At 33.2% G+C, this 20,735-nt stretch overlaps 7 protein-coding genes and 2 long non-coding RNA genes across 10 annotated transcripts; all 9 read right to left on the reverse strand.

Annotated features, from left to right (window-relative positions):
• Nucleotides 1-179: 179 nt before the first annotated feature.
• Nucleotides 180-1,970, reverse strand: LOC104782878 (defensin-like protein 197). Its single transcript, XM_087451827.1, has 3 exons — nucleotides 1,634-1,970; nucleotides 664-1,071; nucleotides 180-582 (listed from the first exon to the last, which is right to left on the reverse strand). The coding sequence occupies exons 2-3, from the start codon at nucleotides 716-718 to the stop codon at nucleotides 371-373; spliced, it is 267 nt and encodes an 88-aa protein (XP_087307953.1). The 5' UTR covers nucleotides 719-1,071; nucleotides 1,634-1,970; the 3' UTR covers nucleotides 180-370.
• Nucleotides 1,658-2,387, reverse strand: LOC104784993 (defensin-like protein 194). Its single transcript, XM_087452081.1, has 3 exons — nucleotides 2,328-2,387; nucleotides 2,136-2,226; nucleotides 1,658-1,970 (listed from the first exon to the last, which is right to left on the reverse strand). Exons 1-3 carry the CDS (start codon nucleotides 2,385-2,387, stop codon nucleotides 1,759-1,761), a joined length of 363 nt encoding a protein of 120 aa, XP_087308207.1. The 3' UTR covers nucleotides 1,658-1,758.
• A 1,562-nt stretch (nucleotides 2,388-3,949) lies between these two features.
• Nucleotides 3,950-4,579, reverse strand: LOC104784994 (defensin-like protein 194). The gene is made up of 2 exons (XM_010510106.3): nucleotides 4,422-4,579; nucleotides 3,950-4,273 (listed from the first exon to the last, which is right to left on the reverse strand). The coding sequence occupies exons 1-2, from the start codon at nucleotides 4,486-4,488 to the stop codon at nucleotides 4,056-4,058; spliced, it is 285 nt and encodes a 94-aa protein (XP_010508408.1). The 5' UTR covers nucleotides 4,489-4,579; the 3' UTR covers nucleotides 3,950-4,055.
• Nucleotides 4,580-5,301: 722 nt separating this feature from the next.
• Nucleotides 5,302-6,062, reverse strand: LOC104784995 (defensin-like protein 4). The gene is made up of 2 exons (XM_010510107.3): nucleotides 5,767-6,062; nucleotides 5,302-5,618 (listed from the first exon to the last, which is right to left on the reverse strand). The coding sequence occupies exons 1-2, from the start codon at nucleotides 5,831-5,833 to the stop codon at nucleotides 5,392-5,394; spliced, it is 294 nt and encodes a 97-aa protein (XP_010508409.1). The 5' UTR covers nucleotides 5,834-6,062; the 3' UTR covers nucleotides 5,302-5,391.
• A 584-nt stretch (nucleotides 6,063-6,646) lies between these two features.
• On the reverse strand, nucleotides 6,647-7,374 carry LOC104784996 (uncharacterized). Its single transcript, XR_767299.3, has 2 exons — nucleotides 7,118-7,374; nucleotides 6,647-6,984 (listed from the first exon to the last, which is right to left on the reverse strand). It is a non-coding gene; the product is annotated as an uncharacterized LOC104784996 (long non-coding RNA).
• Nucleotides 7,375-9,226: 1,852 nt separating this feature from the next.
• Nucleotides 9,227-10,205, reverse strand: LOC104784997 (uncharacterized). The gene has a single exon (XM_010510108.3). The coding sequence runs from the start codon at nucleotides 9,973-9,975 to the stop codon at nucleotides 9,454-9,456; it is 522 nt and encodes a 173-aa protein (XP_010508410.1). The 5' UTR covers nucleotides 9,976-10,205; the 3' UTR covers nucleotides 9,227-9,453.
• A 1,291-nt stretch (nucleotides 10,206-11,496) lies between these two features.
• LOC104784998 (uncharacterized) lies at nucleotides 11,497-12,879 on the reverse strand. Of its 2 annotated transcripts, XR_015558160.1 has the most exons (3): nucleotides 12,738-12,879; nucleotides 12,449-12,572; nucleotides 11,497-11,714 (listed from the first exon to the last, which is right to left on the reverse strand). It is a non-coding gene; the product is annotated as an uncharacterized LOC104784998 (long non-coding RNA). The 2 variants fall into 2 exon arrangements; XR_767300.3 differs by lacking the exon at nucleotides 11,497-11,714 and having other exon boundaries at nucleotides 12,327-12,572.
• A 1,334-nt stretch (nucleotides 12,880-14,213) lies between these two features.
• On the reverse strand, nucleotides 14,214-15,933 carry LOC104784999 (defensin-like protein 4). Its single transcript, XM_010510109.2, has 3 exons — nucleotides 15,775-15,933; nucleotides 14,722-14,874; nucleotides 14,214-14,559 (listed from the first exon to the last, which is right to left on the reverse strand). The coding sequence occupies exons 2-3, from the start codon at nucleotides 14,786-14,788 to the stop codon at nucleotides 14,330-14,332; spliced, it is 297 nt and encodes a 98-aa protein (XP_010508411.1). The 5' UTR covers nucleotides 14,789-14,874; nucleotides 15,775-15,933; the 3' UTR covers nucleotides 14,214-14,329.
• Nucleotides 15,934-16,363: 430 nt separating this feature from the next.
• LOC104785000 (defensin-like protein 194) lies at nucleotides 16,364-16,773 on the reverse strand. The gene is made up of 2 exons (XM_010510111.3): nucleotides 16,713-16,773; nucleotides 16,364-16,599 (listed from the first exon to the last, which is right to left on the reverse strand). The coding sequence occupies exons 1-2, from the start codon at nucleotides 16,771-16,773 to the stop codon at nucleotides 16,364-16,366; spliced, it is 297 nt and encodes a 98-aa protein (XP_010508413.2).
• Nucleotides 16,774-20,735: the final 3,962 nt, after the last annotated feature.

Below are 20,735 nucleotides of genomic sequence, written 5' to 3' on the forward strand. Positions count from 1 at the left end.
TATTATACATTAACTTTTTGTAAAAATATTGAGGGCCTTGTGTTCAAGCTCAGCTCCTCCAACACTAGCTTAGAACCGGGTCTTCTAGTCTGCTATACGTAAATTATCCTACAGATTGTCACTTCTCTTCTCATATTTCTGATAAGTCTTGATATGCATGATTACTATAACAGGGGGCATTGTTATAATTTATTAATTATTATACCTAACACATATGAAAGGATAACATATTATATATGCCGACAATACTCAATACATGCATGACAATGTTGGGACCTTATTTCAAGGATATATTTATAAATATATATATATGGAATTACAAACGTCTATACGGCGAGAAGGGGGCGGTTTGATGCGTTTCTCGTAAAGTTTAGTCGTCTTTGCAGTAATCGCAAAAGCATTTGATAGGTTTGTGTTTGGGTTGCTTCACGCATTTACCACCTTTCGCACCTTTGAAGCTCCGGCAGTTTTGACGGCACAGCGTCGGGAAGAATTTAGGGTTACAGAACGTGGGACCCACGTCTCCGCCGTATTCAACCACGCATTTGAACTTGTCACCGGCTTCTATCTTCTCTGCTGCCTCTGCATATAGTGATCATCTTGTATATATATGTAGTAATGTAGTAACTAGTAACTATATAAGATTAAGTCACAAGTACTTACCAAAAACGACGACAAAGAAGACGAACAGAACAAGGAATATGGAAACAGACTTCATTCTTCTTTTGCCTTAATGCTTATATTGCTACTTTGACGAAGAATGTATGGTCATTTGTGTTTTATAATGATGTCAAATGATTTGTATATATTAAATATAGTAGTATTAAACAAATGATATTCGAAGCCAAAAAGAAAAAAATATATATATATATATATATCTGAGGTCCCTTCTAGATTTGACAAATCTAGAACTTTAAAGATGTCTTTCACGTGGTGATTTTGAAGTTCCATTATTTCTTTCTTTTAACCAAAAGATTCGATTTTTGGACTTTTTAGCTCGATTATTATCTCTCGTGCAAAAACACTCGAGTTTTTTCTAGTTATTTTACTTATTTATCAGATAGGATATACCTATACAGTAGATAAGTAAATGACAAAAAATAAATTATCACTAGTTTTGTCGAACCTTTACAAGTTCAAAATACATAACTCTCACCGGTCAGTAAATTACATGAAAATACCTGATATCTGGAGGAATAAAGAGCAAAAAAAAATCAAACACTCAATATCTATTTAGTATTTACAATCAATAATTGTATCCGTCCATTTTCAGAAATTAGACACTTTATTCTCTTCGGATATAGTGACTGGACTAAACAGACACGGTTTAGTCATGCATGCATGAATCAATTAAAATCATATCTAACCACATTTTACTCCTGTGGGGTTTACAGCTTCAACATAAAGCTGAAGCCAATTTGGCACATTAGCATATGAAATTGCATTATACGTAGAAAACAAAAAGAAATAAAGCGATTTTTGCAACTCGGTTTGCCAAGCTAAAATAGCTTCATACGCACAAGCTAGATGGAAATCTTCTTGACACAGCTAGATCTAAGCTTGTGCGAGATCGACATCCACTTACCATCATTTAGACATTAGTTTAGTAGTAATAATAACAGAAGCATTAAACCAAAAATAATAACACAAGCAAACGTACGTGAAACGTCTAGCGTTTCTTATTTTTATATCAATTAATTATTGTTACATTATTTCTTGGATCACTTACCTTTGATTATTTCATTACACATGCAAGATTCAAACACTGCTTAGAAACTGATCGAAAGGTTTATTGCTGCAGAAATCGCAGAAGCATTTAAGATCAACGCATCTCCCACCTTTCGCGCCATTGTCCGAACGACATTTATGATAACACATTGACGGATAAATAAGAAGCATACAATAACTTGCAGGCGCATCGACGTATTCTTTCAGGCACTTGCTATCCCGCGCTTTTATCTCGGATATTTCTGCTCGTGTATATACATGCATAAATAGATTTAAGCAAATAAAAGTCACATATCATGAAACTTTCTGTGATCACCAAGAGAAATAGTCTATGGATCGTATGAATCAAAAATTTTAACAAATATGTGAGAAATACGGAGTTAGTAGGTAATTTACCACTTAATTACCAGAGATGACCAAAAAGAGGATGACAAATATGGCCAAGGTAGAAACTGACTTCGTTTCCTTGCTTGTCTTCTCTCTCTCTCTTTCTAGTCTCTAATCTCTTTGTTTCACTTTGGAGTTGATATAATGTATTTGTAGATATAGGTACAGATGCTTAACACTTGTTGTGGCCTTGTGGGGCTATTTATCTTTGCCGTTGAGGCATAACATTTATCATCGTGATAAATGTTGTTAGCTCCGTCATCACTAAACATCTAGTATAGAGTGAACCAGAACCTCTAGGTTGAATTAAAAAAAAAATAATAATCTTGTAGGCGATATCTTTTATAGTAATCACCAATATACATATTATTTACTTCAATACAAATTTTTAAAAAGATAATGTTTTTCTACAATTTTGGGCCGTATAATATACATTAATTTTTTGTGTATAAAACTATTGTGTGCTTTGTGTTCAAGCTCCTCCAACACTAGCTAATTTAAACCGGGTGTGCTAATCTGCTATATGTAAATGCATCCTACCGATTGTCACTTATCTTTTCATATTCCTGATAAGTCGTGATATGCTCATATGCATGATTACTATAAAACAGAAGTTACTTCTTTTTTAGCAATGCATTGTCAATAGACTTTATTATACCTAACACATATGAACGAAGAACATATTATGCCAGACAATTCATGCATATGAATGAACGTTATCATACAGGAAAAAGGAAGATGGAGAGATATAGACTTCATTGTTCCTTTGCCTGAATGCTTTATTTGAATTTAAACAAAATATTCGAAGCCAAAAAGGAAAGAAAAAAAACAAATAACTGAGAGTCTTAAACATTGATGGTCCCCTCTAGTAGATATGGCAAATCCTAAAGACGTCGTTTTTACTTTTCACGTGGTCCTTTTATTTATTTAATTTGTTTTGTTATCTCACACGTGGTTCTTTTGATGCTCCATTATTACTGTATTATTTTTTTAAAACCAAAAGATTCGATTTTTGTAACTTTTAACTCGATTATTGCCTCTCGTTTATTTATCAAATAATCGATTTTCTCTACTTTGTTTATTTATTTATTTTGAAGATAGTACATTGTAAATGGCAAAAACTAATCAATAGTTTTTTCGAACTTAAAAGTTCAAAATACATTTTTTTAAAGGTTTTGACACATTTTTAATTAATATTTAAATTATAACTTCGTAGAAGATTATGATTTATGACAATATTAGTTTTAGGTACGTTCTTGCGTGAGTACATATTTTTTTTTTAATCTCTTATATCAATTATTTGTTTTTTTTTTCTTCTTCATCCGTGAGGAAACCGAAGTTGGATCTAACCTCATTTTATTCCTTTGGGTTTACAGCATCAACATAAAACTCTGAAGCCAATCTTCACCATAAGCATATGAAATTGCATCGTAATAAGTAGAAAAACACTAAGGTCATCTTTATTGCTATAACACATGTTGTGTTCTTAAGGATTTTAAAATAATAAAAATGTTGAATAGTGGGTATAACTGTTCTTAAGTAATTGAAAATTGTTCTTATACAAGAACTGTTGAATTTGTGTTCTTAAGTATAGACTATTATTTAATTATTTTAGTTTTTTTAAAATCACTACAACTGATCTACCGTTAAAGATGCTCTTAGAAAGAAAGCGATTTTTTCAACTTGGTTTGCGTATCGAAGGCTGAAAGAGAGGAAGACTAGATGGAAATCTTCTTGACACATGCTTGATCTATAACTTGTGCGAGATCGGTTTTAAGGAGATCCACATCCACTTATCATCATTTAGACATTTATTAGTAATAATAACACAAGCAAACGCGAAACGTCTAGCGTTTTCTTATTTTATTTTAATTATTTATCGTTACATTATTTCTTGGACCACTTAATTCCCTTTGAGTCTTTCATTACACATGCAAGATTCAAACATTGCTTAGAAACTGGTAGGAAGGTTTGTCGCTGCAGAAGTTGCAGAAGCATTTAAGATCAGCATCGCATTTCCCACCTTTCGCGCCCTTGTCCGAAATACATCTATAGTAACATAATGACGGATAAATCCTAGCCATACAATAGATTGGAGGCGAATCGGTGTATTCTTTCACGCAGTCGTCATCATCTCGCGCTTCTGTCTTCGGCATTCCTACACAAATATATTATATACACATATAATACTTAAGCAAATGAAAAAATTTACGTATATGACCGCAAGAAAGACAATATGAATAATGAATCCTATAAAACAACAAAATAAAAAAACTGTGAAAATATCATGGAGTTTGTTAGTTTACCAGAAATAACAAGAACAAGGATGAAAAAGATGGCGAAAGAAGAAACTAACTTCGTTGCCATGGCCATTCTCTCTTTCTCTCTTTTACTTTGGAGTTAATGATGTGTGTAAATGTAGGTATTGTGCTCAACCCTTGTTGCGCGCTATTTATCTTTGTTGTTGAGACGGAGCATTTATCACGTCAGGTGGATAATTTGTCGTTAGCTTGTCATCACTAAAAATCTCTAGTAGGCTGGACCAGAACCTCTTGGATAAAAATAACTTGTAGGCATGCAATAATATCTTCTATAGTAGATCACTAACATACATGTAATGTATTTGTAATAAAAAGTATTCTATTGAAAATACATAAAATGAAAGAAACATGGCTGATTTGTTAGGCCATAGAGTTTTAAGAGTTAAAAGATAAGATTACAACATAGTTCATCAGTTCAATAAAAAAGAGAAAAACAAAAGTAATCGTTTTTTAATTAGGAGGCTGAGAAAAAAAAATCTGAGTAGCAACTCCAAACGCTGCTCCGATCGTGTTTTGACCGCGTCCGATCCTAGCGATTCCGACGATTACTGTTGTGAAGTTGTTCACACGTCAGTACGTCACATGACTCAACAGAAGTTAACTACTATTAGTCTTAAAATTAATCGGACGCCATATGATGTTTTTCTTGTCGTATATGATTCATTAAACATATATAAATTATAATCCTTCGGAAGATTACGATTTATGACCAATATTTATAAGATTTAGATATTTCGTGAGTTTTTGTGGCCGACAAAAATATTTATATTTCGTGAGTTTAAAAAAGAATCTCATATAAATTACTAATTTTAAAATTAAAAGATCTCTTGTTCACATGTAACAATCAAAATTACGGAAGCCGATATAACCCAAAAAGCAAAGTCGTTGCTTTATATTATTATTCATCGTTACATTATTTCTTGGATTATTATGCAAACCATGACATTTGCAAGATTCAAACTTGTCTTATAAACTGTTCGGTAAGTTCTTCGCCGCAGAAGTCGCATAAGCATTTAACACCGTCACTTCCCCAGGTGCATTTACCACCTTTAGCACCCTTGTCTGCTTGGCACCTTGAAACACAGAACGACGGAAATATCCGAGGCGCACAGAATTGGAAACCAACATCACCACCGTATTCTTTCAGGCACTCTTCAGCATGAGCTTCTGTCCCTGGCATTTCTGCACAAATAATATATATAGATTACACATATAGTTAAGCAAATGAAGATTCACATATATGACTTCGAGAAATATATATATGTATGGATCCTATGAATCATAAAGTTAAAAACAAACATGCGAGAATACCGAAGTTTTGTTAGTTTACCAGAGATCACCAGAACGAGGACGAAAAAGATGGCGAGAGTAGAAACTAACTTCGTTGCCATGACCATTCTCTCTCTTTGTCTCTCTTTTTAATTTCGGGTTAATTATTATGTGTAAAGGTACTGATGCTCAACAATTGATGTGGTGCTATTTATAAACTAATTACCACGAGAACCACGAGTCAACAGCTGCCATTAGTCATCACCATACTCTTCAAATTAACCGGAATATATAGGTTTTGTTCCGGTTTAAATCGGTTTGACATACTGTATATATATTTCTAGGAGACCTACTCTGGGTGAATTTGGGGACTAGCAAAGTTTTGACAAAGAAAACAACGAATCTTATTAAAATTGTCATTTTTAAAGAAAATTTATTAAATAGTGTTATGTTATTTTTGTGTTTATATGTTTAAATAAGATTATTACGTGACTTTTTATGAAAAGGACCCCATTATCCTATGTACAACACGACAAAACACCTAATACTGTACACATATAAAAAGCTGACATCCGACAAAAGAAAAAGAAAACTTTTAAAACCTAATTATTTTTGAAAAATCCACAGTGAATTTTGTAAAAATATACACATATTCTAATTTCATCGATTACACTAATTCTTCGAGTTCCTCAAATTTTTCCTCAATTTCTCTGATTATCAAATGTTGTAACATTTTTGGTTATCTTCCAATTCTTCAACCATTTCAGTATATGTGTTACCATTTAGATTTCAGACCTATTATTATAATTATTATTAATAATTAAAACGTTTATCAGTCATCTAGTATTTCAAAGATCTCTTGTTCATTTCGTGAGTGACAATCAGATTTACAGAAACCGGAGTCTCTCTCACGTATATATAACTTCATGTCTTCTAGTAACTAAAGTCTAACGTTTCTTTATTTGGATTTTACTTATCATCATTACACTTTTTGTTGGACCATTTACCTTCATTATTACACAAACCATTACACATGCATGACATGCAAGATTGAAACATTGCTTAGAAACTGATCGCAGACAGAAGGTGTGCCGCTGCAGAAATCGCAGAAACATTTAAGACCATTGCATTTTCCACCTTTCGCGCTCTTTACCGAACGGCACTTATGAATTATGATAACACAGCGACGGATAAATCCTAGCCGTACAATAGCTTAAAGGCGCACCGCTGTATTCTTTTAGACACTGGCTACCATCCTGAGCTCCTATCTCAGCTATTTCTGCTCAGATAAATTTCAGCACATATAATGAAAAGTTGCTGCGATCACGGAGCTTAGAAATACTTTAATGGATTGGATCGTATGAACCCCCAAATTTCAACAAATATGTGAGTAGTAAGTTACAATAATTTACCAGAGACAAACAGAGTAGATGGCGAATGTAGAAACTGATCACTTCGTTGCCATGCCCATCTTCTCTCTGATTAGTCTCTATTCTCTCTGTTTCACTTTGAATTTGATGCGTATGTAAATGGACTCATGCTCAGCAGCACTTATTGTCGTCGTATTTATTTTTTATCGGTTGTTGTGTGGAGCCTCGTGACCACAAGTCATTTACCTGTCATCACTATGGCCTTATGCATTATTTTTGTAGTAGACCCAACCAGGACTGTTATTAACTTATTACTACAAATTAAAGCTTAAAAACTGTTTTCCTCCATGAGCCACTTGCTCAAGCTCCTCTAACACTTGGCTTCGAACTGCCATGCATGCAAATAATCCTACCGATTGTTAAAAAAAAGTAACCACTTATATTATATCTAATCTAAGTATTACTTAGTTGCATGTAAAAAATTACAGAAGCTTAATCCAGTGCCATTTCTTTCAAAAAAAACACCCAATATATACATGCTTAAGTTAAACTTTTTTTTGTTTTTTTTCTTCTTTTTTGTAAAATTATGGGGCATTCTCAAAAATGCCCCTTTTTCCATACATCTTTTTAAAAATACCCCTTCATGTTAACCATTTTTAAAACTACCCCTCTTTATATACAAAATGACCAAATTACCCTTTTTTGAGTGACAGCAAGAATGTACAGTCATCAAAATCGAAAATATTTTCCCGCCAAAAAAATTTCCCGCCAAAAATTTTTTTTCCCGCCAAAACTGAAAATTTTTCCCGAAAAAAAAATTCTTTCCCGCCAAAAAAAAAATTTCCCACCAAAATCAAAAATTTTTCCCGCCAAAAATATTGAAATTTATACCTTTTAAAAACATTGTAAACGCTTTTAAAATTTTAAAAGCGTTTACAATGTTTTTAAAAGGTTTTTAAATACATTGTAAACGCTTTTAAAAACCTTGTAAATGCTTTTAAAAAACTTGTAAATGCTTTTAAAAGGTTTTTAAGCACCTTGTAAATGCTTTTAATAATTGAGCGGCAGATCAATTGGTGACAGCTTGTCCTGTGGGAAGGTTGTTAAAGGGTGGGGACCAGGGTTCGAGGAACGCCAAGGTGCTAGCCGCTCCAACGGACCCCAAGCTGGCCCTGCAGGGCATCGATCCTAACCCTTCACTGGGCAAATGGAACTATTCATCCAAATCCACAGTAGGTTATTGGTGTACCAAGCGTTCCTCGAACCCTGGTCCCCACCCTTTAACAACCTTCCCACAGGAAAAGCATTTACAAGGTGTTTAAAAACCTTTTAAAACACTTTTAAAAATCTTACAAAAACTTTTATAAGGTTTTTAAAAACGTTGTAAAAGCGTTTACAAGGTGTTTAAAAACCTTTTAAATTTTTTTTAAAAACCATTTGAAAACCTTTTAAAAACCTTTTAAAACCTTTTAAAAACATTTTAAAAATTTTGTAAAAACGTTTACAAGTTGTTTAAAAAACCTTTTAAAACTCTTTAAAAAATCTTGTAAAAGCCTTTACAAGATGTTTATAAGGTGTTTATAAGGCTTTTATAAGGTAGAAACCTTATAAAACCTTTTAAAAACCTTGTAAATTTTTTTTGGCGGGAAAATTTTTTTGTCGAAATTTTTTATCAAATTTTTTTGTCAAAATAATTTTTGGCGGGAAAATTTTTTCGAAAATTTTTTGACGGGAAAATATGTCGGAAATTTTTTGGCGGAAAAATTTTTGTTTTTTTTTTATTGAATAAAATAATTTTCATATAAGGGTAAAATGGTCATTAAAAATTAAAAGAGGGCAAAAATAAAAATAGCCAAAAAAGAGGGTATTTTTGAAAAGGGATATATCAAAAGAGGCATTTTTAACAAATTCTCTAAAATTATGTATACTAACTAGATAAGTACGAATAACACTCGGAGCCAAACAAGGAAAAAAAAAAATGTCTATGACAGTGTCAGCGACGGTCCTTTCTAGATTTGTAATAAAATCTAGTATTTCTGGATTTGCAGTAAAAGACGTTTTTCACGTGGTAGCTCCATTATTTCTTTCTTTCAAACGAAAAAATTCAGATATTTATATTTGTTTTCTACCTCTATTATTGTCTGACTCTCGTTTAATAAGGTTCAATATATTTTACAAATTACAATTACTAGTAATAACATTATTGTCTGTTTACATGTGGACTGGATTAAAACAGTGAAAAGGTATTTACAAATTACTAGCAAACCGATGATAATCATACTTTTTTGTTTGGTTAATGAAACGGATGATGTTATATGATTGTTAAAAATCTACACCAACTTTTATTAAAACCAGACTTAAGTACTAATCTTTTTTCTTTAATTAGAGAGGCTGAGAAAAACCGAAGTAGCAACTCCGATCGCATACACACCAATGGTTGCTCCGATCATGTTTTGACTCGACCGAGTCACCGCTCCGATCCCAGCGATTCCGATGATTCCTAATGGTATCCGACTCGCTATCGTCTTCCTCGCGTTTCCCACAACGGATTCAGTGAAAACCTCCAAAGCCCATTCCTTGAACTCCTCTGATCGGAGGAGGATCTCATCGTCTTCATCCTCCGCCGCCGCAGAAACTCGAGAGATGGTGACACGGAGAGCTGAGTCGACTTGGGATTGACTCGGAGGAGACGAGACCCACTTCGTGGTTAGAGGGAACCGGAGAGAGGAAAGATTCCGGTGGATGTGAGCTCCGGCGGAGAGGAGCTGGTAAGGACGAACTCCGGCGAAAGCATGCTGTGCGAGAGATAGAGACTCCTCGTATGCTGAGTCACAAGCCGAGTCGAACTCTGGCGAGTTGGATAGTATCGTCTTGACTCGCTTTGAACCGGATATACCCATCTCTCTCTCTTTCTCTTCTCTTACGGAAGAGAATAAAATCTATTAAACTGTGTTTGTTTGTTTGTTTCACACGTGACAACTAGAGTTTATTATTAACCGTTGGATTAGCCGTCAATTAATCGAATGCCGTATGATCTATTTCCTTTGTCTTATACTATGAATTATCTCATTTTCTAACATCTATATATACATTTTTCAAGTACAATTATGAAATAAATCCTCAATTTCAAACTTATTTACAAGACTGTCATTGGTATTTAAATTTAATTTATAAAATTTAAACTAAAATATTAAAATGATTAACCAATTTTCCAAAATCGAAACTGATATTAAATATATTAATTACTGTTACAAATCTAATATTAAACAAATTTTTTCATAAAACTCGGATCTTAATTTAATTAAGTTGTAATTTTTGATTTCCAAAAATTAATTTTGATAATACGTACTATTTATCCTTGTCATTGAGACAAAACATTTATTACGAGGATAAACGTCGTTAGTTTGTCATCACTAAAAATCTACTAGGCCGGACCAGAACCTCGTGGATATAAAAAAAAAATTATGGTACGCAACCCTATCTTTTAGAGTCGATCACCGATCACCAATATACATGTAATTTACTTTAATACCAAATCTAAAAGTATTCTGTTTAATTATACAATCTGGACCGTATAATATATATATATATATATATTATTTTTATAAAAATATTGTGTTCAAGCACCTCCAATATTATAAACTTTGAACCAAAAAAAAAAAAAGAACAATATGCTTAATTAGTTGAAGGATGCCGAAGTATATATATAATTACTTAACACAAGGTCATACGGTTCTTTGTTTTATATTTCACTTATTTACTAATCGCTCTTTCAAAAAAATATTATTTTGATATAATACACACAAATTAAAAAAATTATTTAAATTTATGTTTTACTTTCTATAAATACACTAAAATGTTTTCTTTTTCTACATAATAAACTCAAATAATAGAAACTAAAATAAATATTTAATTTTAAAAATTGATTGAAAACATAAAATAAAATTCTTTTTGTAACAAAAAAAAGTATCAAAATAATATTTTTTGTGAAACGTGAAGTGTTATATCATTGATTAGTGGACCATAACCTTTATGGTTATTACACAAACCATGACACATACGAGATTTTAATACAGAGTAGCAGCTTTTGCGTTTGCGGCCACAACGTGTACTGCTAAAAAACTAGTTTCTCCTTTGTGTCCTTAAGGAGTATGTTAATCTTCGATACAACACATAACAAATTCGAAACCCTCTCTAAGAAACCGACATAAAAAAAACTTTACGTCGGCAGTTCTTACACGTTGGTCTTCACAACATTTTCTTTTGTAGTTGGTTGGAGGTGTATGAGCTATTGAGCTCGACCGGACTTTGGTGTTGGAGGTCATGGGATGCTTATATGAGCTTAATCAGACTTTGGTGATGCTTATATGGAGGATCTAAAAGAGAGTGAATGATGATGATGATGATGATGACGATGATGATGATTAGAATTGTAGTTTATTTTAAAATGAGGAATATATTAATATGTAGAGTACATGCCAAAACATAATGCTTGAAGTTAATGACACTCGAGAGGATGCCATCTTTTCTTCTGATTTGGATCATGATGGAACTGGTGCTTGGTTTTTGACCCGACTGGTTCTACATACATGCGACCAACCAACATTCTTTCAGTTCTTTTGTCAAAAGGGTCGCTAGCCTATAAGAGACATGACAGAGAGTATTACAAGAGTTCATCCTAGGTCTCTCTATGTCGCTCCCATGTCCAATAAATCAACAGTACGAGCAAAGTCCAAGTCAAAGGTTGAAAAACATAAAGACTGATGATCATATAAGAGCATAAGCCACGCAGAGTAAACCAAAACCAGCACCTTGCGGTCCAAGAAATTTCTATTGAGACCAGCTTGGTTGCACATAACCTAATAGGTCGTTTACTAAATAACTTCGCAAACAAAATTAATCGGCCGCTTAATAGTATTAGTTTTAGTTCTTTCGTGAGCATTTTTTTTATTAATCTCCTATATATATAAGTTATCTAGTTTTTTTTTTAAGTAAAAGATCTCTTATTCACCCGTAATTCCGTAACAATCAGAATTACGGAAACCGAAATCACATCTAACCCCATTTTATTCATGGTATACAGCTGAAGCCAATCTGGTACAAGCATCATAAGTAGAAAACAAAAAGAAAGAAAGCGATTTTTGCAACTTGGTTTGCGTATCCAAGGCTGAAAGAAAGGAAAATAAATGGAAATATTCGTGACACAGCTTGATCTAGCTTGTGCGAGATCGATTTTAAGGAGATCGACATATTTCCACTTATCATCATTATGAAATATATTGTAATGATAATTCACAAGCAAACGTGAAACGTCTAGCGTTTCTTATTTTTCTTTTAATTATTCATTGTTACATAATTATTTGGACCACTTACCTTTGATTATTTCATTACGTATAATAACACAATGACGGATATATCCTAGCCGTACAATAGTTTGGAGGCGCATCGACGTATTGTTTCAGGCACTCCTCATCATGTGCTTTTGTCTTAGGCATTTCTGCACAAATATAGATACTTAAGCAAATATTGATGTACATATATGACAGCAAGAAATACACTATGGATCCTATGAATCATAAAGTTAAATAAATATGCGAGAATACTACTGAGTTTATTGATCACCAAAACGAGGAAGAAAAAAATAGCAAAAGTAGAAACTAACTTCGTTGTCATGGCCATTGTCTCTCTCCCTCTTTCACTTTGGAGTTGATAATGTATGTGTAGGTGTAGGTACTGATGATCAACCGTTTTTGTGGACCTTGTGGTATGTGCTATATATCTTTGTCGTTGAGAGAGAGCACATTATCACGATGATAATTGTCGCTAGCTTGTCATCACTAAAAATCTTCGAGTAGGTTGGACCAGAACGTCTTGGCTATAAAATAATCTTGTAGGCAACCCTATCTTTAATTTTATAGTCGATCGCCAATATACGTTTCATTTACTTTAATACAAAAATAAAATAAAAATCCTGCTTGTCTACAATCTAGGCCGTATAATATGGTTCCTCCAACAGTAGCTTAGAACCGCGTCTGGTTATATGTAAATGAGCCTAACGATTCTCACTTATCTTTTCGTATTCTTGTTAAGTCAAGAAAATAGTGACAGAATTGTAGAAATGTATGAAATTTTTTTTTTTTTAATGTTTTTACCCTATAAAAATATGGAGCTGGCCCTAATAATCATAGCCGGCTGAACTTTCCAAAGCTACAAGCTAAAAAAAAAAAGATAAAAAGATAAAAATTTGAAGCTCTAGGTTTTTTGTTTTCTGATCAACGAGTGCTATTGAGTTATTATTAAAATTTATGGAATTTTATTTATAATATCATAAACAATATTACATTCGGAACCAATAAAAAGGAAAGAAAATAAAAGAAATCTTTACGACAGTAACGGTCCTTTCTAGATTTGTCAAATCTACTAGATCTGTGGACTGAGTTGCAGGTGAACACGATTTTTTTCGTTGCCGACATTTCTATTTTGATCATTTAAAATCCACAAATATTCTATTTATAGATTTTTGTTTTTGTTTTTTTAAACTCTTTTGTTGGCTTTCGTTTATATCAAACCAGATATGTATATTGTATGTAAATGGTAAAAAAAAATGACTACGAGTAGGATTCAATAACCAAAAAGTTTAACCTCAAAATATTTAACTCCTACCGGTGAATAAACTATATGAAAATTTCTGATATTTGGAGGGATAACAAATAAATCAAGACTCAAAATCTATTTACAATTAATAATCACATTGGATTAAAACAGTCAATTATGAAACAATTAAAATCATATTTTGAGAATTTCTCGCGAGCTTAATAATATGTAGTCAGTAGTACTTTACTTCAAAACGAATTTAATGAGACTCATAGTTTGTTTGGTCGAACAAAACTTATCCTTTTTTTTTTATAATTAGAGAGGCTGAGAAAAACCGAAGTAGCAACTCCGATCTATTAAACTGTGTTTGTTTGGTCACATACGTCACAACTAGAGTTAATTATTATTAACCGTTGGATAGTTAGCCGTAAAATAATCGAACAGGAAACGATTTTTTTCCCTTGTCTTATATAGTATGAATTACCTCATGTTCTAATTATAATTTTAGTTTTCTACAAAATAAAAAGATCTGTAACTATCAGAATAATAAAACAACCCAGGCAAGGCCTAGGTTTCTTTATTTTATTTTACTTAATTCATTCGTTACATTACTTCAATTGGATTATTACGCAAACCCATTACACAATGCAATAAATTGATTCAAACTTGTCTGATAAACTGATCAGAAGATTCGGCGCTGCAGAAGTCGCATAAGCATTTAACATCGAAATCTCCCCATACGCATTTCCCACCTTTAGCACCCTTGTCCTCTATGCACCTTCTAGCACATATGGTTGGAAATATCCGAGGCGCACAAAAGGGGAAACCAACATTACCACCGTATTCTTTCAGGCAGTCGTCATCATCATGCGCTTCTGTCCCAGGCATCGCTGCACATATATATAGATACACGTATATTTAAGCAAATGAAGATTCACATGCATGCATGTATGACTGCAAGAGATATACTATGGCCATCCTAATTCTACATATGAATCATAAAGATAAACAAATTTGGCGAGAATACTACGGAGTTTGTTAGTTTAATTTACCAGAGATAACCAGAACAAGGATGGAAAAGATGGCAAAAGCAGAAACTAACTTCTTTGCCATGGCCATTGTCTCTCTCTCACTTTGGAGTTGATAATGTATGTGTAATTGTAGGTATTGATGCTCAATCCTTGGTGTGGTACGTGCTATTTATCCTTGTCGTTGAGACGAAACATTTTTCACGAGGATAAATGTCGTTAGTTTGTCATCAATAAAAATCTACTAGGCTGGACCAGAACCTCGTGGATATAAAAACATTTATGGTACGCAACCCTATCCTTTATAGTCGATCACCAATCACCAATATACACGTTATTTACTTTTATACCATATTTAAAAGTATTATGTTTTCTACAATCTGGACCGTATAATATATATTTTTATTTTTTTTGTAAAAATATTGTAGGCCTCGTGTTCAAGCACCTCCAAGCTCCAACTCCAGCTTAGAACCCCGTCTGCTATCTTTTCGTATTCTTGATTCTTGATAAGTCACGAAAAGCGTGACAAAATTGTTTATAGAAGAACAATATAAACAATATGCTTAAGTTGAAGACTAATGAAACTGAACTGAAACAGATATGAGTAAAGAAAGTAGCCACCTATCATGGATTAGTACAAATCATGAAAAAACGAATACATGCTAACGTTGGAGATAAAGGAAACTGAACTAAACAAAAAAAATTTTCACTTTTGACAAATCAGAATTACGGAAGCAGACTCGCACTTATCATCTAGTCAAATGATGCCAAAGTATATAATTACTTAAGACAAAGTCGTACGGTTCTTTGCTTTATATTTCACTTATTTATTATTATATTGTTAATTAGTGGACCATTAACCTTTATTATTACACAAACCATGACACATACGAGTTTTTAGTAGTACAGAGTAGCAGCTTTTGCGTTTGCGGTTGTGGCCACAACGTGTGCTTATTGAAAACTAGTTTCTCCTTTGTGTCCTAAAGGAGTATGCTAATCTTCAATACAACACAACAAATTCGAAACCCTCTCTATAGAAATGGAAATTAAAAAAACTTTAACGTCGGCAGTTCTTACATGTTGGTCTTCACAATATTTTCTTTTGTAGTAGTTGGTTGGAGGTGTATGAGCTCGATTGGACTTTGTTGATGCTTATATGAGCTTGATCGGACTTTGTTGATGATTATATGAGTTCAATCGGACTTTGGTGATGGAGGTCGTGGGATGCTTATATATATGAGCTTAATCGGACTTTGGTGATGCTTATATGGAGGATCTAAAAGACAGTGGATGATGATGATGATGATGATGATGATGATGATGATGATGATGGTGATTATTAGAATTTTAGTTTATTTGAAAATGAGGAATTTATTAATATGTAGGGTACATGCCAAAACATAATGCTTGAAGTTAATGACACTCGAGAGGATGCATGCCATCTCTTCTTCTGGTTTGGATCATGATAGAAGTGGTGCTTGGTTTTCGATCCGACTCGTTTTTACATATATCTATCACTCATCATCATTATAGGACATTAATTAGTAATAATAATTCACAAGCAAACGTGAAACGTCTAGCGTTTCTTATTTTTATTTTAATTATTCATTGTTACATTATTTCTTGGGCCAAATTACCTTTGATTCTTTCATTACACATGCAAGATTCAAACATAGCTTAGAAACTGATCGGTAGGTTTGTCGCTGCAGAAGTTGCAGAAGCATATAAGTGGATTGTCATCTCCCCCGATTTTTCGGTAGCATTTCCCACCTTTGGCGCCTTTGTCAGATTGGCATTTATAATAACACAATGACGGATATATCCTAGCCGTACAAAAGCTTGGAGGCGCATCGACGTATTCTTTGAGGCACTGTTCATCATGCGCTTCTGTCTTAGGCATTTCTGCACAAATATAGATATACTTAAGCACAATGAAAATTTACATATATGACTGCAAGAAATACAATATGTATCCTATGAAATATGCGAGAATACTACAAAGTTTATTAATTTACCAGAGATCACCAGAGCTAGAAAGAAAAAGATGGCGAAAGTAGAAACTAACTTAGTTGCCATGGCCATTCTCTCTTTCACTTTTGAGTTGATAATGTATGTGTAAATGTAGGTACTGAAACTGATGATCAACCCTTGTTATATGGTGCTATTTATCTTTGTCGTTGAGAGAGCACATTTATCACGAGGATAATTGTCGCTAGCTTGTCATCACTAAAAATCTAGTAGGCTGGACCAGTACCTCTTGGCTATAAAAAAAACTTGTACGCAACCCTATCTTAATTTTATAGTCGATCACCCAATATATATACATGTTATATACTTTAATACAAACAAAAAAAACATAATATTATTTACTTTAATACAAACAAAAAAAACAAAGAAAAACGAATCCTGTTTTCCTACAATCTAGGCCGTATAATATAAGTTAAATATACATATATATATATATATAGGTTTATGATCAACAATTGCTATATATTGACTTATTATTAAGATTTATGGATTTTATTTGTAAAATTGTGTATAAATATATTAACTTCATAAACAAAATAACATACTGAACCAAGAAAAAGGAAAGAAACAAACAAATAGTAAATACTATGTCCGAATGGTAACCGCGGTTTTGGTTGTGCGGGGAAAGCGGTATTACAGTGCGGTACGGTTCAACTGCGGTACGTACGGGAGAAATATATTTGCGGGACAAGTGCGGTTTGTACAAAATAAGCGGTACAGAATAATGTTTGATTGGTGAAAAGAACTATTTGCAGTGCGGATTTTATATATTTATATATTAATAATTAATTATCTTAATTTGTATTAATAAATAATTAGTATAGATATTTTTTTTTTTTAACTAAGAAACATTTTCATACAGTTATATATGAACTTTAAATACCTAAGTTACTATGAAAATACATATTACTAAGTTATTATGAATTAACTATATTGATCCGAAATTTTTTCCTTTAATTCAAAATTTGAGATCTCTACAAAATCATTATTCAAATAAGTAATTATCTATGGTTGGGTTAAGCTGAACGGTCACAAACACTATGCACGACGTCACACGTGCCTGGCCTGATAATGTGAAAAAGCTAGCCCTGGCTAGTGGTTACATGCATCTTAACCGTCCAATTTTAATTTCATCTAGTTTTCACAAAGATCAATGTTTTGATGGAACACAAAAACATAACTCCATTGTCCAAAACTCTAAACTCTCTCTAGTCTCGGTGGTACCAAATCACTACCTCTCTCTCTCTCTTGTCCCACCTTTTTCTCCACATTCTCTTCTTCTTCTTCTTGTGAAAGAAAGATTCTTTATTGATTTGATTAGATCGAAGCAAAAATGTCCTCAGCGCCGTCGCCCGGCACATCTCCACCGTCTCCTCTTCCGTCATCGGCCAATGGATCCACGACATACTCTTTCACAACCGCTTCTCCTCTCACCCTCTCGTCGTTGGCGTCGGCGTTCAGTGGACACCGCCTGGCTATTACTCCGACTCCGATTCTTCATCAGGTGATTACTACGATCCTCCGGCGGATACTCTTCAGCTCTGCTTTGGTTACAAAATTGTTTAGTCTTCGATTACCAACGCAAGGAAAAACAAGAACACAAAGATAGATTATTTTTTCTTTGTTAATTTGTTTATTTTTTTTATGAGAGTATATTAAAGATACAATAAAATAATAGTTTTAATCCAGTGCGGTCTGAAAACCGCTGGTTAAACAGCATTGTTATTTTGAAAAGCGGTCCATGTTATAATACACTGGACAATCCGCAAATTTTTTTTTTTTTTTTTTTTTTTAGAAAAACGCAAAAAAGGCAAATTCTTTTGTGAATGATGTCATATGTGCGGATTTGCTAAAAAATTTTTGAAAACCGCTTTTAACATGCTTCCATTCATGGCCTATGTATGACAGTAACGGTCCTTTCTAGATTTGTCAAATCTATATCTCTGGATTGCCTTGCAGGTACTGACGTTTTTTCACGTGGTCATTTTGAAGCTCCATTATTTCTATTTCCTTTTTTTCGGTCGACATCTCTTTTTTTTTTGTTTTTTGACAAAACGGTCGACATCTCTATTTCATTCTTTTAAATCCACAAGAGATTCTATTTTTAGATTTTTGTTATTGTTTTTTTTGAACTCTATTATTGTCTCTCGTTTATATCAAACAAAAAAAAACTAGGAGGAGAGAAGAGACCCACTTCGTGGTTAGATCGTAATCTATTAAACTGTGTTTGTTTTGGTCACAACTAGAGTTAATTATTAACCGTTGGATCAGCCGCAAATTAATCGGACACCGTAAGATCTATTTCCCTTGTCGTATATGAATGATCTAATTTTCTGAAAAATTATACTCCGTTGGATTAGAATATTACGATTTATGACCAATATTATTCTTGATTTTTAGAAAAAAAAAAAAAAAAAATGATCCGTGCCAATCAGAATAATAACAACAACCTAGGCAAGATTATTTATTTATTTTATTTTATTATTCATCGTTACATTATTTATTTATTGGATTATCATCCTTGATTCAAAGCAAACCATATGACACTTGCAAGATTCAAACTTGTCTTATAAACGGTCCAATTTCTCCGCCACAGTAGTCGCATAAGCATATAGGCATGAGATCTACGGCTCCCCGGACGCATCTACCACTTTTAGCACCCTTGTCCGATCTGCACCTTGTATAACAAAACGGCGGGTATATCAGAGGCGCGCACAAGGCGAAACCAGATTCGCCATCGTATTCTTTCAGGCACGCGTCACCATGGGCTTCTGTCCCACGCGTTTCTGCATGCACATTAATTTAAGCAAATAAAAATTCACATATATATGACTGCGAGAAATACACTATGTATCGTGAGAATCATAAACTTTGAGAATACTACGGAGTGTGTTAGTGTACCAGAGATGACGAGAACGAGGATGAAAAAGATGGCCAAAGTAGAAACTAACTTCGTTGCCATTGCCATGATCTCTCTCTCTCTCTCTCTCTCACTTTGGAGTTGATGATGTATGTTTAAGTGTAGGTACTGATGCTCAACCCTTGTTGTGCGTTGCTATTTATCCTCGTCGTTGAACAAACACCTTTTTCACGAGGATAAATGTCCTTATCTGTCATAAGTTATGACTCATAGTAGGCTGGTTGGACCAGAACTTCTTGGCTATTAAATCTTGTAGGAAACCCAATCTTTTATGGTCGATCACCAATATACTTATTATTTATTTTTATTTTTTTGATAAAACGTATTTTATAATAGATCGATCACGAATATACATGTTATTCACTTTTAATATATTTAACATTACAAAAGACGAGCGAAAATAATGTGGGTTATGAGTTCAAGCTCCTCCAAAACTAGCTTAATTAGAACCGGGTCTGCTCTGTGTAAATGAACCTACCGATCGACAGTCACTTATCATTTTATATTCTTGATAAGTAATGAAAGCCGTGACAGATTTGTTTAAAGAAGTAGTATATAAAAAAAAATAAAAAAAATACTGTTTAAGGTTTTATATATTTTTAGAAAGGTTATATTTTTAGTGGCATTACAAATTAATATTACAGAAGCTCAGCCAACTGTCTTTGTTATTAAAGCCCAATACACATGCTGAAGTTGGAGATTGATGAAACTGAACTGAACCAGAAATTATTGAAGAAAGTAGCCACCTATCATGGATTAGTATAATCCAAATCGCAAGAGAAAAACAAAATATCTTACAGTCCAAATGTCCAATACACATGCTGAAGTTGGAGATAAAGGAAACCGAATTAAACCAAAATTATCCACTCTTGGCAAATCAGAATTACGGAAGCCTAGTCGCACTTAATTATCATCTAGTCGCCAAACTATATACATCAAAAGCGTACATCTCTTTGTTTTATACTATTTCACTTATTCATTATTATATTGTTACTTAATGGACCATTAACCTTTGTTATTCAACAAACCATAACACATACAAGGTTTAAATACAGAGTATAGCTGCTTTTGCGTTTGCGTTTGCGGCCAA

Source organism: Camelina sativa, chromosome 5, assembly GCF_030686135.1.
Source record: "Camelina sativa cultivar CO46 ecotype springtype chromosome 5, ASM3068613v1".
NCBI lineage: Eukaryota > Viridiplantae > Streptophyta > Magnoliopsida > Brassicales > Brassicaceae > Camelina > Camelina sativa.

What these genes read in the sequence shown, in the direction of transcription:
- LOC104784993 (XM_087452081.1), bottom strand. Translation starts at nt 2,387, where the DNA reads ATGTTTAGTGATGACGGAGCTAACAACATTTATCACGATGATAAATGT. An exon ending in ATAAATGTTATGCCTCAACG is followed by an intron (nt 2,227 to 2,327) that starts GCAAAGATAAAT and finishes CAAAGAGATTAG; the next exon opens with AGACTAGAAAGAGAGAGAGA. An exon ending in CCTCTTTTTGGTCATCTCTG is followed by an intron (nt 1,971 to 2,135) that starts GTAATTAAGTGG and finishes ATACACGAGCAG; the next exon opens with AAATATCCGAGATAAAAGCG.
- LOC104784994 (XM_010510106.3), bottom strand. Translation starts at nt 4,488, where the DNA reads ATGGCCATGGCAACGAAGTTAGTTTCTTCTTTCGCCATCTTTTTCATC. An exon ending in CCTTGTTCTTGTTATTTCTG is followed by an intron (nt 4,274 to 4,421) that starts GTAAACTAACAA and finishes ATATTTGTGTAG; the next exon opens with GAATGCCGAAGACAGAAGCG.
- LOC104784999 (XM_010510109.2), bottom strand. Translation starts at nt 14,788, where the DNA reads ATGGCCATGGCAAAGAAGTTAGTTTCTGCTTTTGCCATCTTTTCCATC. An exon ending in CCTTGTTCTGGTTATCTCTG is followed by an intron (nt 14,560 to 14,721) that starts GTAAATTAAACT and finishes ATATATGTGCAG; the next exon opens with CGATGCCTGGGACAGAAGCG.
- LOC104785000 (XM_010510111.3), bottom strand. Translation starts at nt 16,773, where the DNA reads ATGGCAACTAAGTTAGTTTCTACTTTCGCCATCTTTTTCTTTCTAGCT. An exon ending in TCTAGCTCTGGTGATCTCTG is followed by an intron (nt 16,600 to 16,712) that starts GTAAATTAATAA and finishes ATATTTGTGCAG; the next exon opens with AAATGCCTAAGACAGAAGCG.
- LOC104782878 (XM_087451827.1), bottom strand. Translation starts at nt 718, where the DNA reads ATGAAGTCTGTTTCCATATTCCTTGTTCTGTTCGTCTTCTTTGTCGTC. An exon ending in CTTCTTTGTCGTCGTTTTTG is followed by an intron (nt 583 to 663) that starts GTAAGTACTTGT and finishes CACTATATGCAG; the next exon opens with AGGCAGCAGAGAAGATAGAA.
- LOC104784997 (XM_010510108.3), bottom strand. Translation starts at nt 9,975, where the DNA reads ATGGGTATATCCGGTTCAAAGCGAGTCAAGACGATACTATCCAACTCG.
- LOC104784995 (XM_010510107.3), bottom strand. Translation starts at nt 5,833, where the DNA reads ATGGTCATGGCAACGAAGTTAGTTTCTACTCTCGCCATCTTTTTCGTC. An exon ending in CCTCGTTCTGGTGATCTCTG is followed by an intron (nt 5,619 to 5,766) that starts GTAAACTAACAA and finishes TTATTTGTGCAG; the next exon opens with AAATGCCAGGGACAGAAGCT.